The 17,588-nt window shown below is 43.8% G+C and overlaps 1 protein-coding gene across 7 annotated transcripts in view; it reads right to left on the bottom strand.

Annotated features, from left to right (window-relative positions):
* Positions 1 to 17,588, bottom strand: part of tenm4 (teneurin transmembrane protein 4) — a 130,259-nt gene that overhangs the window by 28,264 nt on the left and 84,407 nt on the right. For 5 of the 7 annotated variants that reach the window (XM_037454900.2, XM_062561250.1, XM_037454979.2 and 2 more), the window contains 8 exons: positions 15,553 to 15,699; positions 14,449 to 14,665; positions 10,085 to 10,204; positions 6,378 to 6,639; positions 4,097 to 4,364; positions 3,866 to 4,009; positions 1,492 to 1,741; positions 1,055 to 1,075 (listed from right to left, as the gene is read on the bottom strand). In XM_037454900.2, the coding sequence (XP_037310797.2) occupies positions 1,055 to 1,075; positions 1,492 to 1,741; positions 3,866 to 4,009; positions 4,097 to 4,364; positions 6,378 to 6,639; positions 10,085 to 10,204; positions 14,449 to 14,665; positions 15,553 to 15,699 (1,429 nt within the window). The remainder of the gene's footprint in view (positions 1 to 1,054; positions 1,076 to 1,491; positions 1,742 to 3,865; positions 4,010 to 4,096; positions 4,365 to 6,377; positions 6,640 to 10,084; positions 10,205 to 14,448; positions 14,666 to 15,552; positions 15,700 to 17,588) is intronic. The other 2 variants (XM_037455295.2, XM_062561251.1) reach the window with 1 other exon arrangement.

Below are 17,588 nucleotides of genomic sequence, written 5' to 3'. Positions count from 1 at the left end.
TGTGGTTGGAGTGGACGGGGACATCCTTAGTTGGGGGTCAATGAACATTGCAGTGAGATCACCCACCTCCCAGATCTACCGCTGGCTCACACAAGAACAGGAGGCGGCCATCCGTTTCTTACGCACACATGCTGGGTTTTTGCAAAATAAATCTCTGTTTTAATATGTAAGTCTGGTAGGAGCAACAAGAGCGAAGGGACAGAGCTTCGACGTTTCTTTCGGTTTGCTCAAGCAAACACTGCAGGAGTCTGCATAGGAGGGTCTTAAGTTAGTGTATGTGAGCGCACTAGCGTCTTGTTAGTGCACAAAGACGTGAGGTAAAAAGATGTAGATGCAGAGAGACGGAAAAAGCAATAACGAACATTTTGTTCTTGAAAATCGAGGCCCTTTGACTTTTGATCCTCAGTTGATCCAAAATTTTCCTCAGCCCTTTGATAGAAAACCAATCAATAGCCGTTTGCCCTGAGAAACCTGCCAAGCAAAATAAGGTCTTTGTTTTTTAAACCACTGATAAGATCTACACAGTTGCCTTTTTCTATTTGTCTTTTCCCACCTAGATCCATAGATTAAAGCGTTATAAAACTTCTTTCCAATCGTGTGTTTTATTTCATGTAGCAATGTGGACTTAACACTTTAAACTTCAATGCATATGAGTGTTTTATGTCCCACTCTGAAATGCACACTTGATTCCTTGACTACTTATATACTTACTACATATTGGTGTATATAGAATATTGTTATTTGACCCTCATTGTCAGTCCTATGGAAACGTACAGCCTCTACTGAGCATAAAATAAGTAGCCCGTACAAATGCAAAACACTGTTGTGAGCAAGCCACTGAATCCAGAGATTCAGTAAGCTCATAAACCGCCGGCAAACCATTAAATCTACAGCTTTGTAAAAATTAAAATCACACACAGTCATAATTTAAAACATCATCTTTGAGCTGCTCAAAAGTGCACGTTTGAAATGGGCGCAAAAGGTGTACTTTAACGTCAAGTATGTGGACTGTGCACTTGTCTATATTAATTTGAGCAAACACTGTTTGGCTTACCTATGCCTGAAGTCTTTATTTCTGTTTGCCAAGAGCAGCCGAAAAAAAGAGAGGAGAGATAAAATGTTAATTGTTAGAAGATAGAAGAAGAAGATAGAAAAAGAGAAAAAAATTTCTGTTAGTGGACAGAATTTAAAAGAGAATCATGACAAATGAATTCCGCATCAACTTCAACCACCGCCTTTGCTGACGATAACAGAACAAAGAAATTAATCTTTTCCTGCAACGTATTCTGTTCAGACCCCATTACATCGTCTTCAGCCCCTTTCAGGGCCAAACTGCAGCTGTTACAGGTGGATGAGAGAGGCAGGACCATCAATCCCGGGCCTCAGGGCTTTTCTGTCTATCTCAATCGACCTCAGTGCTTTACGACCCGTGTGCAAGCGCGTCCGAGCACATGGTCCTGAGCAAACGTCGGAAGGCTACTCCTCTGTTACCTGAGCTCCAGGACGCTGGTGACGTTCCCCGTGGTGAAAATCCTCCTCACATAGTTGAAGTCGCCCACATACAGACTTCCATCTGAGCCGCACGCCAGAGCCACGGGGGCCAGCAGCTTGTTTCCGTCAGCAAGCCCATTACAGCTGGGGCAGGAGATGCTGCGCCTGCGCCCGTTCCCCATCACGCTGCCGATTACAGGGGGCTGCTGGGAGATAAAGACGTTCTCCCCGTCGCCCATGTGAAGAATACCTGAAAAGGGCACAGGAAAGACAATAAGTTGAAAACACCCACAACACGTCTAGGTTTAGGAGGGTTTAATCGGTTCCGTTTCCCTGGACTTGGATGTGGGCAGAAATATAAGCGCAAACCAATTCTGGTAATTCTCAAATAACAGGAAGTGCATCTGGGCCAGTTTTTCACAAGAAAGAAAGAAGCCCAATAACACAAATTTGCCTAAGGGGGCTTTACATCTGCGAAGCATACAACACCATCTCTCCTTTTCCACTTCAGATAGGGAAACCCTTCCCAACTAATCATGTTCACAAGATACATTCCATTTGATTAGAGGAATATCTCTTTTTTCCGAGTTTTGCTTAAAAAATGTCGCTGTTCGACGTGACAAAGCTGAAGACTGAGACTATGTCTGTATGCTGCCAGCTGCACACATCTGCACAGAAACTTGAATCTGTAGAGAACAGTATTCCTGCCTGGTGCATAGAGATGCATAAAGGGGCTATACAAATTGGTTTGCATATTCCTTGTCAGAAGATTTAATGATTTCAGACACCCATGCTGCTTGTGTGTGTGTGTGTGTGATAATGGGCAGTGCAGATACCAAATGTCGAGCCAAAGGATTAAAACGGGATGTTCGAGTCGCTCTGTTTGTTTTGTGGATGGGCAGCTGCTTGCTAACACGTTACTTGTGAGAACTTTTGTAAGCCGAGGTTATTCTAGTGCCCTCATGCTGCCGGTCTCTGTCTCCTGATGTGCTTTTGCGGATTTGAAAATATATAAATGTTTCGGATAAAAACTTTAAAAGAGAGTGAAAGTCAACACACACACACACACACACAACACAAGAATCGTTATTTTGAATAGGTCTGTGTGTGCACCTCCGCCAAGTGAAACCAGGGAAATTGCTCTGTGTGCCCATGTTTGCAATAAGAGGTGGTCTTTGCGGATGAAAACACAAGCACAATTTCACGCCAAAATGAGGAGCAAAAAGCCCTTGGCACAAGTGGAATCTCTTGGAGCTAGAAAATTACCACACAGGCACACAATCGAAAAAGACTTGCCCTGATTAAAAATGGCAGAACGCCCACCTTCATGACTCTACCGGCTTTGTGCATGAATAACAGTAGAGCTGACTGAGTACAGTTCATGTGCAGTCATTCAGGCATGCAACCCCCCCCGAAACACACACACATGCACACACTATGTTGACATCAGTGTTGCCAATCTACTCTTGGAACATGATCAAATATGTTAATGTAAAGATGTTCTTGCCGCCCAATCAATGTAATGATATTTGAAATTCAGCATCTGTGCGTTTTTCTGCTTCCGATGGTACTTGGTGACCTGAGCTCTTTGAGCAGCACAACATTTGGAGCATCAGAAAGGATCAGCCAAGTATCTCCTTCCAGGGACTTGATTTAATATTAGGAGCTGCTGCTGCTGGGAGCAGCAGACCAACAGCAATTAAATAAGGGATTGAGCCTAAAAATGCTGGGCATGAACGGGACATAGAGGTGCCAACTGGGTTGGTTGTGTTTGTGGGGGAGGAGGTTCACCCCCCCCACCCCCCCACCCCTTGACAGCACATTCAGACTCTAAACGTCAAGACTGTCACGTTTAGTGTGACGGATCAAAGTGCCACCTTCCCAACCACTTTTCATATAAGTATGCCTCATCAACTCTGATGAGCCCTTCCAGACACAAACACACCGTAAAACTTGGCCATTGACAGGTGCTGCCATGAGTATTTTCTCTTCAGCCCTACTTCTCCCTCTCGGGAGTAATTTGCCAGCAATGGGAAAATTGACCCCCTCGCCTAAAAATGGACAGCAGCAATAAAAAAGTCAGATCTGAGTATCTGAGGATACATGAGTGCTGAATTGAAAAAGCCTCAAAATGCCAAAGACGGGGAGGACAACTAAATGTTACACCAAACGCATCGTCTGAGGCGCTCGGTGGACATGGTGGCACTTATCTGCAGAATGTTAAAGAGTAAAATACGACGGCGGAGCGATCTCGCGCCACAAAACGACTAGCGAGTGGAAATATTTTTCTGCATGAAATCACTTTTTGATTCAGTGGTTGAATGAACGATTGGCTGAGCATAGGACCCTCACAAGGGATCAGTAGTTGACTCACCGCTCTGGATATTTAAAGCATGGTGCTTGTCGATACTCCATCCTCCCAGTTTGGAGGCTGTGGTTTCGTGGCCCTGAAGAACAGCGGTCCTCTTCTCCCATAGAATAAAGTCGGGACAAGACTCGTACTCAAAACCAACGGACACTAGGGGAAAGATATTAAAAGCATTCGTTAAGCACATGTGTCCTAGAATATAACATTGCAGGCAATAACCAAATAGTGATCGCCTACCAAACGCTTCGGATAATCCGTAGACTTTCTGGCTGTAGACGTCAGTTTTGTCCCACACAAAGTCATACGAGAGGTTCGGGACTGCAGGAAACCACTTTCTGAACAGCCGGCCTTCCACAGCCACCATGAGGTGAACCTTCATCAAGTTGAAAGGGATTGTGGAGTGGGTGAGGGTCACCCTGAGTATCGACTTGTAACCTGGAGTCCTGCTGCTCAAATAGCCCAGCTTCATGTCCGTCCCTGGTAAGGGAACTTCCTCCTGCAGAGCCTACGGACGAAAAAGAAAGCTTATAAAGACAACATAAATCCCTGAGCTAGCTGACAGGAATTTAGAATTCCACTGTGCTTGGGAAATCTATTTTCCTAAGGATTAATAACGTGCCTGTGTGCACGTCCTTTATTTCACACACATTATCAATTTGTCAACCCTTTGGTCAGTGGCCACCACACCATTTGTTACATATTCTTCTTAGTCGCCCCAAAACAATTATATTGAACCCTGGGACGATTAAAGACATCAATTAGAGGACAATTACGTTCATGCGTTAGAGGGAATCCAATGATGGATTTCTTCATTATGTACTTCAGGGAGTGTTTTCATAATTGAATTAATAATAGCAAGTCCTTCATTAGGACAACAGTCCCCGCAATCCATATGACAATGGCATCACAAGAGTGCCCTCGGGCTAAGCTTGCACTGTCCGATAATATATAGAGTAATAAATGTTGGTTTAGAAGGAGGCGACTGTGGCCTTAGGCTTTTCCATTGAGGTCAGACATCTAACCTTTTAATGATACAACAGTAGGTCCGCACTCAATTATATTAAATGGTATTCATATTCAGGTTCAAAGGTCAACAGCAATGGTTTGGTTGACCTGCTCTTCTCTGCTATAATTAGAATAGGTCTCGTTGGTTGTCTCTACAGAACTGTCATTGTTTATGACACGTTTCTTAACACGTGTTCATGGGTGTGGCTGCGCCGGGTTAAATGATCAGAATATCCTAGCACACGGTGTAAATTGTACAATGTCTAAAAGCTCAAAAGACAGCAAAGACGAGGCTGCCATTAATAGACAGGACTGCATACTAAATTCCCCCTCTAAGCTAATAACTAGGGCTGTCAATAGATTAAAAAGAATTACCTCATTTATTTGCACATTTTGAAATGTATTAATCTTGATTAATGCCGATTAATGAATGTTGTTGTTGTTGTTGTTTCAATGTTGTTTTTAATGAATTTTTGTTTTACTTTCTATAAAGGCTGAATCTTAAAAGTAAGTAGTAATCACTTTAGAAATCATTTTAGATTTGTATTTTAGACACTATTTAATTTAATTGTTAATGTTATTTTAAACACAAAACTACACACATTTGATCATGTTGGGTGGAACATGTTGAACTAGGGACTCTTCCCGCTGTCCTCGTGCACTTTGCTCTCAACTCTCCATAATTTAACGGCTGTGTTTGTGAGGGCCAACAATGTTCCCACATTTAGCCAGGACGTTTCCAAACCACGGCCTTTAGGGGACATGGTGGTAGTCCTCTGCAGACTGTGTGCCGCGCAGGGTGACGTTACATGTTGAGATGGAAGTAGCATAGCAGCTAGCTTAGCATAGCGGTGCTTTAAGTGGTCCGTATGCCACTCACCCCCCTTCTGATTGACATGTTTTTTGCTGTGTGTCGCGTCTCTGTTTGTTTTACTTCCAATGCAAAAAGCTCTCTCCATGTTGATTTAACTGACTGCAGCAAGTTGCAAGCAAACATACGTTAACTACCTTAAAATATTTTGTTGCATTAATTCAGACACATTAATCGCATAGATTAATGCGTTTAGGTTGACAGCCCTACTAATAACTCATTTAAAGTTGGAGACACAGTAATTAGAGACGGGCACAGAGACGCCTGCTGGACTTTCAGTGTGGACGGAAAGCTAAATACATACAGTCATAAAACATACTTTCCAGTGGTATGTGTATGCTTCTGCTAGGAGCCCACAACCCTGGAGAAATTAAAAATGCCATGGGTGTTTTCTGTGTGAGAGGTAATCATCATCACTCTGCAGCGAGGCAGTACAATGCACGGAGTAAATCGCCTGAGTTCCACGGACCAATTACACCCGAGAGATAAAATCACAGCACTGCCACAAACTACAGTTTCCAATACATTTGTGCTCTTCAGAGTCGCCTTCAGATGTGGCACATGATTCATTTGGACGAGAGACCCATGTACATCGCAACCCGCGGGGGGGGGGCAGGGAAGAGGCGTAGAGGGAGTGGTCACCTGGATCTCGGGTACGACGGTGCGCCTTTCGGAGCAGGAGCCGGCGAAAGCGGTGAGCGGCGCCGGGGACACCACGGGCCCGGGCCGGGTGAAGCTGCTGAGGTCACAGCTGGGGATGTCATTCTCCTCGTGCCGCATGACAATGGTGTCCATGACGAAGAAGCGTCCCCATGGCAACCAGAGGGTGTGCTCCTGGGTGATGAATGGGGCGCGCTCAAAGTGCAGGGCTATGGCTATGCCCCCGTTGGTCACCAAGTCAAAACTGGAACACAGAGGTGCACAATTTGATGGGGGGAGGAAGAGGAAGGGGCTCACCACACAGTGAATTATGTGTTTTTTCAAATAAAATACTGTGAAAATTTTCATTAGCAATGCATGTAATCTGTTGTGTGTTAAGGATTAAACCATAATACAATTTACTCTGAATGTAATGACTAATTTCTAATTAAGTGTTGTTATAACAGATCAAACTGTAATAAATGTCCTGTTTTCATAAAAAGAAGGCAATGAAGAAAGGATGCGGTTTCACTATTTAGTATTATCTTTCAGGCACACACACACACAGGCAGAAAATACAAAAGGGCAATTAATCACAACGTTCAAAGCACATATCTTAATTACTGTCATAATCTGTAGATTATATTTGATGGATGAAACACAGCAGTTGCTTGCTTTAAATTCAGGCATGACTGTGTCACCCATGACGTGTGATGCTTCTGCGCTCACATTCACGCCAGGGTGTGACAGCAAGAAAGAGAGAGGGAATGAGGGAGAGAGAGAGGAGGGGGGGAGATGTATGCTGCAGGATGGAGGCAGCTCTATTGATCCCCAAGATGAAGGCTCTCCACTCGAACATCAGTCTAAAAGCCCTGCAATGCAATCCCATCCACTGTTGCATTTAAAAGCCCCTACCTCCGGTGTGACCCGAGTGGGTCTCAGCTGACTGCTGCATGGGGACAACTGCGCGCCTGCACCCACACTTGATTATTCTATAGCTCTTGTCACTCATCTCTAAGAGACCATTAGTACCTGGTCACCAACAGGCCCACGGGAAGCATCTTTATTCAAATAATAGGTCAAGATAGCGGCCTCTGTACTGTGTTATCTCCCTCTTGGTTGAACCCAGTATGAATAATCTGCTCAGTTTAACTCTGTTTCAGGATAAACATCTGATTGGCAGTGGCGATAAAAAAGAGGTTTGTTCCGCCCTTAGTTATTTGCCCTTGGCGGGGTGTGAGCTTGTCCACTAGTACAGAGGCTGGAGAGCTGATGGGGGCTGATAGTCGTACCCTTGCGCGATCCGTCAGCCGCTGCACAGCCTGCATGACGCCTGGCAGGTCTAAGGCTACGAGCTCTCCAAACAATTCTGGACAGATACCTATAGGCAGCGGGGCCAATCGATGGAGGGATTCGCCGGCTGTTATCAATCATGACAACAGCCTTAAGCCATGTGACAAAACATATTAAACTACTTTCAGCGGCCTCGGTTCCTTGTGGCCCTACGGGAATGCATCAGCCTCAAAGTGTTAACCCTGCCAATGATCCTTGCGTGGCTCATACAAATGATATGCAATCAAGACAACGTATACTTATAGTGAAAAAAATGATATCTACTTAAATGGACTGATAGCTTGAAGGGTTTAATAAGAGTAAATAAGTACAATATTCTGTAGATGTTTAAGTGACAGGTGAGGTCATCGTATGTCTAAAGTGAGAGATAAATCACACAAGTATTTATTTGGCACGGGCAAAAAGTCTATTCATATTAATGATCAATTGTATCTAAACATAATAACACAATGGTATCTCTATTTACGGTTTAAGGTTTTACTCGAAAGAAACATCAACCAACAAAAAAGACAGCAATTGTAATTATTTTTAGATTTAATTACATATACATGATGTCACCATTGTACATTGTCAACTGGATTTCACCTGTCTATACCGTGGCTCCTATAGAGCATATCTCCAGCACGGTATAATGTAATTAGCTGGAGCCGTGTCAGCATTCTTCTCATTATCGGAGAAAATCATAAAAGGGAACGGGGGGTGTCTTAATGCTCAGCCGGACAGAAAATGGCTACACAGCTGTAAAGAAACTAACCTCTTTTGTTTAGGCCAGAAAACTTTTTAAGATGGAAAAGGTCATTTAAAACCTAAGCCCATGGACAATAAAGAACACATCATAAAAATGAATTTAGACAGCTCTCCCATTTCTAAATGGCTGAACAGGTGCATTTCGGATTTCACGCTGCACTGAGCCAGTTTACAGTGATTGCAGGGGAGTTAAAGGAGACTGGGCATGTTTACAGGGCAACCTGGGATAGAGGGAGTATTGTTTACATATATGCTGGGAGGAAGAAAGGTGCATAGAGCTATACGAAGCAAAAAAAAAGACTGATGCATAAGAAAGATAGGACATGCACGGATGGAGAGGATGAAGACGAGGGGAGCCAGCGCTGTGGAAAGAACATGAGACCTGGGCTCCTGGAGAGTACAGGACATAAGTGAAAGAGTAGGGCCCAGGAAGGAAAAGCTTAAGGGCGGTGAGGGATTAGACGAGGAGGGAGCAGTTGAGATGAGCGAGGAAGGTGAGAATGATGAGGTGGAGATGGGACATTTTTTTGTAAAACTTGAAAAATGAGGAAAAGCAAGAATGATCCAAATCCACCTGCGGCAAAGACGTGGGCCTTTAGACGGCCGGTGACTGATAAAAGTGTCAGGAGGAAGTGGGACTTGGAGAGCAAACACCAATTCATACTGAGCTGTGATAGAGAGGCTTTGTTTGCCACAACACCTCAGTGACACCGACTACTATGAGAGATACCGAGGGATTGGAGAGATGTGAGAGGGCACATTCTGATGAATAAATACATGATCACCAAAGAACACAACATCCCAGGGACAATGTTAGCCAATTATTATTATTATTATTATTATTATTTTTATCTCTGGCCTTTCTCCCAGTCTGTTTTTTCTGAATAACTTTATTGGTGCCAAAGCAGCTGGCAAAGAGGCGCCCGGGCTCATGGAGGTCTAGTAATAGTGTAACGAGACACCAAGAAGCTACACAATGAGTCTACAGATAAGGTTAACTTTCATATTGCAGCGGTAAAAATAATAATTCATAGTAATATTTTTATTGACATATATTTAAAACAACCCAACAACTAATTAAAACTAGCTTTATTTTGTACCCCATGCCACCAATGAAATGAATCACAACAAGAGCAGACACTGATGCAAAGCAAATTAATTGCAAGTTTGATTAAGTGAGACAAAACTTAAATGTCTCACATAATTCAGTAAATCTTCCATCGTCAAATAAATAATGTCCATCTGCACTCGGCTTCATGGGCCCAGAGAGCTGCTTTGAATTGGCATATTTGATTCCTTCCCCTCCCTGCTGCTACTGAAGCATAACTTATGAGTGTACCAGAAGGGCTTTGTTTGATTTCTCTGGGAATTGAGCCGAGAACTCCAAAATTGGACCAAATGAAAGCACAAAGCAGATCAATGGCGGCACAGTTTGCTGTGGCAACTGTGTTTTTTGTTATTTTTCTCCCTTGCATCATTACAATTCACCACCGCTAAACAACGCAATTTATCAGAATGCAGCGGTTGGTGGTATCTGCTGGATATCCTTTGTTTTGCTGTGTGTGTATGCGTGTGTGTGTGTGTGTCAATATATGGATGTGAGCCCTTACCTTCCATCCTGCCGGGTTATTGTATAACCATAGGACGGGTTGTTGATGAAACTGATGTTGACGCCAACCAGCGGCGTTCCATCCGATGTAACCACTTGCCCACGGATGACACAAGCATGGCTGCACGAGAGGGAAAAAGGCCAATGTAGTTAGTAATATGGACACTTAAGTTGGAAGATAAAAGAATACACTTAGAATGGATGTTTCCACAAGTAAATGCTGGACAAAACAAAAAAACAAACAGCCGTAACAGAAACAGAACTTCCTAACACCTCCTTGGCTGTCTCTAAGGGTTTTCCATCCAGAATAATGAGATAAGGAGGCTTTACTTTGCTTTTTCTCTAATTAAAAAAAAGAAAAGGAGGATTTATCTTTTCCATTACAGAATTCAAGAGAGGAAAATAAAAGGACTGCAGATCGCAACACTTGCTTGGCTGGTTATCAAGACCTTGACAGATTTCCAGAATGACACCAGGTCTCCAGAAGTTGCATAAATTAGATCTGATCATCAGTCCCCACCGATCAATGTTGGGAAGCCATCCAATTTCAGCTACTAATCTTACTGAACTGATGAGTCGAGACCTTGCTGTTTCACGTCTCCCCCCCGTCGAGTTCTGGCCCGTGTCATTAGCAAGGCCCAACTCATGTTCAGCCACCGTTCCTGTTGTCGTTCGCAAAAAAGTCGCCCCCCCCTAACGAATGCCTCACTGACACTTCTTCATTAGACCATGGCTATTTTTTAATACATTTGGGTCTTAAACACTGCCACGGACTGGAAACAATTAACACTAGTGTGTTAGTAGCTGCCCTCAACATGTCCTTACCAGAGGCAAGATCATTCACCCCACACAATTCTGGTCCCCAGAAACCCTGTTTTATGTTAATTAGGCCGGGGCTCCTTCACAAGACCTTGGCTGTCCACCACTGCACTGTAAACAAGCAAGGAGATACTGTTCTGAGTCCTTGAGCTCTAAACCAAAGATCTAGCTTTAATTCTATTCACATACAATTACTGCGAAAGGTGGCGCTGCGCAGGCCTAGCCGTCTACGATTAATCATTCATGCCAACAGTTTATTTTAGAGTCTTGTTTGAAGAGGCAATCTTGCACATTTCCTTCAGACGGAGCCGAAAAAGTGGAACTATCTCCGTGCTGCTTCCGCGAGCCACATGGGGAGATGATTCCTCGCCGTCAAGGCAAATGATTTGAATATTGACATCAAATAGAAGAGAAAGAGAAAGAAAGGATGCGTGAAACATTTGGCGCAGAAACTCGTCCAAGAGGATTTACAAAGGCAAGTGGGACCTTCCCGATATCTCCAACCTCCAGATAAACATAAATCATCCGCAGAGGGCGAGTTAGGACATGTTGTGAAAAATGAACGCAGCAGGAAGTCATCTCTAGTTTATCTGGGTTTTTATTTAAAGTGAGTGTTATGGATAACAACACTTAGTCTAGTCAGATCTCAAGGTGGAATTTGCCATTGAAAAAACGCATGACTCACTTTTTGACACAAGGAACTTGCACCCTTCAAACAAGCCGTCCTGAACAGATTATCCCAACGAACAGCTAAACATTCCTGTTATCTAGCTTTTAGTCGATTGGGTGGATCAAGAATGCTGTTTTTTAGGGGATAACACCAATGATTCTTACAGTTTCAGCAGAGGTGGGAGTGTAGCTGTCGAAACAAGACGTTTAAGGAAAATGAACCATCTTTGGTGAGATAATGTCAAAGACAACAGAGCAGGCACACGTATAAAGAAGTCACAAAATGGGAAAGTCCCCCCCATTGTCAACGTGTAATTGTAACTACATGGCTCGGTAGTATTTCAGAATTATTTTTTTTTAAATGCACGCCGGCATGGCTAATAAATGGTATTGTCACCCACAGAAGCAACGAAAACGTAATTACCTATGCAAATGACTTGATTATAGGGTAAACCCTGATGCAAATATAAGCCCTCTCTTTCCCTGCCTGTGTGTTACTTAGCATACTGAAGAGTGCACAATGAGGAGATGTCAGTATCCGTTTTTGGTTCTCCAAATATATAATGCCGCTAAAAGGGATAAAGCACACAGAGGAGAAAACAACCAAGACATTTCATGACAATAAAGGCCTAATGCTAATAAAAGAGTTGCAAATAAATGAAAGAAAACGCAAGCCTGTAAAAGAAACAAATGGCTTCTGCCTTGCTATTATAAACCGGCTATCAATCTTTGCCCATATTGTTCTGGGCACAAAGTCCCCATTTACTATTCGAGTCAGCATCCACTGTTGAGCCCATGCACTCTCTTGTATTGTGTGTCATGGTGGAGAGTCGAGACCCTTTTACGCAGTGGCAGATGCTTTATTCAGTGGCACCTTTGCAGCTTTTTCGTGGTGCGAAACAACCAAAATAGCACTCAGACATGTCTACTAGCATGAGGAAGCGGTTAATGGATCAATAAAGAGATGATCAGGTGACCAGGGCAGGCGTATCAGGATGATGCTGAGACCGCGGCTGTAAGGCTCATCAGAGGCCCCCGAGCCGCCTGTCATAGCTGCTCATATCTGTCAGTGGGTGGGAAATGAATACCGAGCATGAATAATAGATTATCACTGATATTTTTAGGTGAGCCAAGGCTTCCAATCTTGTAGCTCATCTCTGGATTCTTGATTTTACTTATTTATGGGCTGCATCTTCTGGTGAGAGAGTATTACTCAACCCTCTGCGCCTCTTTGGCTGTCCAGTAAAGAACTGCAAAATGTTCTCCAAAGGCCAAACAAAAAGTCAACCAGGAATAATGTCACAATGTGTGTGAGCTCTGCTTTACCCAATAGTGGGCTGACACTAGGCTGAGTCAGAATTTGTCGACGCTTGATTTGAAAATGTCGGGTCATAAGCAGATGATGAACGAGGGGACTATGACTATAAATGCTTACTTTGTAAAGGTTGAAAGGGGTAATTTGGACTTTGAACTAAGTTGTTTTATAATACCAAACCCCTTTTACACTTTTTTAGCCTCCTAAAATCAAATCCTGACTGATAATAACTGTTACAAAAAAGTAATATAATAAAATCCCACAAAAGAAACGCAACCCTAGTAGCACCTAATTGCTAGGACGTGTCGTGTTGCAAATTATACTAATGGAAATGATTCTTCTTGAGCGGAGACACTTTCGAATCAATTTTCTTCTTTCAACACCAAAGCAACTGCGCTTATGGACTAAAAATAGTTACTTCTCAACATAACATTCTGCCACACAAAAGCCTCACAACTTTTCTTTGATTCGTCTGCTGTTTATGACACCATTTTTTAATATTTCTTCACCAGGGAAAGAAAACAGTCCAAAAAAAAGAAAAATTGAGAATATTCTCAACATATTTTATTTTCCATTTATTTATTCTTGACTGTTGTCTGTTTGTTTCACAGAAGTATAATAAGCCGGGATAGGAGAGAGCTCCACAAGCAGGCGGGATGCAAATAAGTCGAGGCCGCCTCACAAGCGATTAAAGATGAAAAGAGACAGAGACAAAAGAAAAGAGAGGCAGGGGAGTCTTATGGGACTTTGACAGCCATCCTGGCTGATATGAAAGAGCCTCAGATTCCATGGCTTGGGTGTCGTGGGCTCTGCCTCTGGGAGTGGGCCTCAGATGAATTACAGTAAAAGTAATCACAATACATGAATATGAGATGCCTTCAGTCCAAGGGGATGCTCTCTGCTTTTTGCCACATTCTATGTTTGTCCATCATTATCTGTCCGTTATCTTTCTAGTAATGCACACATTCGGTCCCTGCATATTTCAGCCTCCCCTCCTTCGCACAGACATTTGGGGAAAAAAAGTTGCAAGTGCAACAACTACAGTAGTGAGCAATGGCTTACATTAATATTGAAAGCGAACAAATTATTTGTGCTTGCACCTAAATCATCAATACGTGACTAATCAAGTCGTGTTAACTATAGTACATGTCCAGACTTGAACCCAGTTTAATCAATTGAAAATGTGTGGGAGAGTGGGACATTTAACAAATGTCTGCCGCATTCAACTCATTGTCAAACAATTAGGATTAAACCTACCGCCACCAGGGAAAGCTCTCTGTATCTCACTGTGAACCAGATTGGTGGCGTCGGATGCGTTTTATGTCAACCAGAGCTAAGGGGGCCCGGAAAGACTATTTAATATGGCCATGGCAAGAAAATCCTAAGAAGCTTCCAAGAAAGCTCCCTGGAGTGGATGCTTCAGATAATAAAAGACGAAGAATTAAAGCAAAAAACGAAAGTGATTATCGCCGATGACTCACAAGCTCACAAGAAATGAATGCGTGACAAACAAATGAACATGAAAAAAAAACATCGGCGCTTCGCCTGCGCAAGTCACTCACTTTCCGTCAAAGGGGTTGGTTCCGGGGATGACGTGGGTGCTGTCTCGGCCCACCAGGAAGTACACCCTGTCATAGAAAGTCTGCAGGTTGCTCTGTGCAGAGGACATCTGTGTCTCCTGGATGATGTCCAGGGGGTCCGGGGAGCCAACGCACAGAGAGGTGGTGTGACAGGTTGCCTGCAGACAGCAGTCTGGATCCATGCAGTCCACCAAGCCATCTGACAAGGTTAAACAAGTCACACACACTCCCTAATTTAACAACAGTCTGGACACACACCTGGCAAAAGAAACTGAGCATATATATCAGAGCCACCGGGGGCATTGTTCATTTTTACCGCTGTTTTGGGAAATGAGTTGGAGCCATGTCAAGTACATCTCTATTCTGAAGAACATTCTAACACTGGCAGAATTGCTTTGGATCTCTATCTGTAATTTGCATGAAATAATACAAGACAGAAAGAGCTGCTGTGCGATGCACTTTACTTTCCTAAAGTGGGTCATTGGAGTCCCTACCCTTTGCTTTCAAGGGCCTATCTGGCCAGATGGGTGATAAAAATAAACCGTGCTGTCAGGAGTCAGTCAAATCCCCAGCAGCACCCCTTCCTTGCCAGTCAGAGCTCTGCAGTCTCTGCAAAGTGATGGGGGGATTGAAACCGCCCCTGCATGAATAAGGGATGCTATTGCATAGCTCAAGCCCAGAATGAGGTTTGGAAGAAAGGAAGTCACGTCTTCTACTTGGCCTCAAGAGCGGTGCAGCCCCCTGGCTGGATCCGTGTGTGTGTGTGTGTGTGTGTGCTTGGCCCTGCTCGGGGCTAGTTAGCGGGCAAAGACGGGGACTTCTTCCTGAGGCCGGCCCGTGCTCTGAGTCCTAAAGGCCTTTTAGAAACGATTTTTGAAATAAAACCCTGTTGTCCAGGTGACTGCCACATGCCTCGCCCTCACCTGCATAAGAGTGCAACTGAGCCTGGAAAGCATGAAACAGCTACAGCGTATTCTCGAGCACAGAGGGGGTTTTAATCTGTAGTCAAACCATGTCTGGTTTAGAGTCCCAGTGGATGCGCGGCCGGTGTTACAAGGCATTGGTGTGTGTTATTTGTGCTTTTACCTCCATCGTTGTCCTTGACATCACTGCAGGCCGTTTCCATAGAGGTGTCACATCCAGTGCCCCTCCAGCCCAGCTGGCACACACAGTACCAGCCATTGTTACCCAGAGTGCACCTACCATTTCCATTGCATAGGCCGGGGCAGCCCTCTGTGTAACAAGAAAGGGACAATAGACAGTTGGCACAGGGTTTCAAAATGGCGGGTAAATACTGTGTGTTGTGTGCGCACAAAAACCAACAACAAAACAGTGGGCCTGATGACAAAACAGTTTGCTGGTAATATGTCTCTGACGAAAGTCACGTCAAGAATGGGTGCGGCTGGCTATAATGACTCTTAGCTGGGATGATTAATTCCCTACACCTTTAGTGAAGTTTCCAATATCCCTTTGCACTAAAATCAGATAAGAGAGATCTTCTAAATCAATATTCACTCATTACTACAGTAGATTGGTCTCCGGTATCTGCACTGCTGCGGCTGGATAATGAGAGCAGTGGTGTAGGTGCTGGCATTCCTGCTCATAATTGGATCTGTTATTATATGATTTTCAGATGTGACCGGCATAATGATCATAAGCGTTACTGTTACGAAGCTGCATCGGTTATTGGGGAAAAAGCGAGAAAAGAAAAACTTGGCTGGATATCATATTACTTCATTACGAATCGCATTATTTCTTCAAGGAGAGTGTGTGTTCTGTCATTACAAGCGGAACAAGTAGGCGTATAAGGCCGTAGCCAGCAATATCATGCAGGGGAGGACTTTACGCGCATGTGACCCCAGGAGAGCTGAAGGCAGACTGGAGCATTCCCCCGGTTCTCTCTGGATGGGTCCTAACAAGGGCATACATCAGCGGATTATCTCACCCCTTCTAGGGCTGCTTGGCATTTATCTGGTACCTTTGTGATTCGGATCCCCGTCGCTGAGGGACAGGGTAACATCTCAAGATATCATGCGCACGCATCTATCACAGTTTGTGTTGTTAGCGAGCTGCATGGTAGAGAGAATGCTAAGCTGACCCATTTTATCAACTAGAGAGAGGCTGGGGCGGCTGTCTCGATGCTCTTACATCACACGGGGAGAATAGGAGTGGGAGCATGAGAGAGCAAGGAAGGAACGAGAGGAGTGCGGCGATCGGGAGAAATATATTAAAGGGGGAAGTAACAGATGAAAGAGAAGGGAATACAGAGAAGTGTTTGGAAAGCTAGAAGGTAGAAGCAGTAGAATAAATGGGTGTTGTAGATCACATGGTGAGCTGAGGAATGCATCTGTTGCATTTGGTTTATTGCAATACAGAGAAAGGTGAGTATAATGACATAATAGGACCATTGATCAATGAACAATCCACATATATGCCAGGACCAGGACAGAATAAAATAAATATAGCCAAATAATATCTTTGACCTTTCTGTAATTCATTTTCGTTTTTTTTATTATAAAAACTGTGACTGTTACATATATGTTTAATATTCAAATATAATGAAGCTTTTAGCCACGTTGAATCATGGAACATAGGAACCTGCAGCAGAGCTCTCTCAATAATAGTCTTTCCTTTATACACCATACTTACACTACAGAGCAGAATCAGGGCAGAGGAAACGCTCCTTTGAAGTTGTACATAAAAAGCTGAATAACAAAAGGAGCAACAAAGATGCAGAGTGTTGGACAATGGGGATCAACTGAGGAGCATTTAAAATAGCATAATAAAATAAATAATGTCTAAATTTTCTTCCCGTTCCACAGAAGAAAAGGAACTCCCGGTCGAAGGCTAATGCCATCAGAAGGCGTCGTGCCTCCGAGACAATAGCCGTCCTTTTATTGGGCGGATGGACAAAACAACTCCGGTTGGGCTAGTGTAAAACAGATGATTATTAAACTCTGAATATTTATCACAAGGATAAATAAAGATCCGCTCCACCGCTTGGCACCGGTTCAACTTAATTGGCAGCCCTTTTCAGATTGGAGACCCCCGCTGAGCCGCGCCCGAGCCCGCCTGAAACGGCTCCAGACGCGAGGCTGCGAGTGTTCGAAAGGACTCCTCTG

Source organism: Pungitius pungitius, chromosome 3 (assembly GCF_949316345.1).
Source record: "Pungitius pungitius chromosome 3, fPunPun2.1, whole genome shotgun sequence".
Taxonomy (NCBI): Eukaryota; Metazoa; Chordata; class Actinopteri; order Perciformes; family Gasterosteidae; genus Pungitius; species Pungitius pungitius.
The sequence above is the reverse complement of the archived record's forward strand: the minus strand, read 5'-3'. Positions and strand labels throughout refer to the sequence as shown.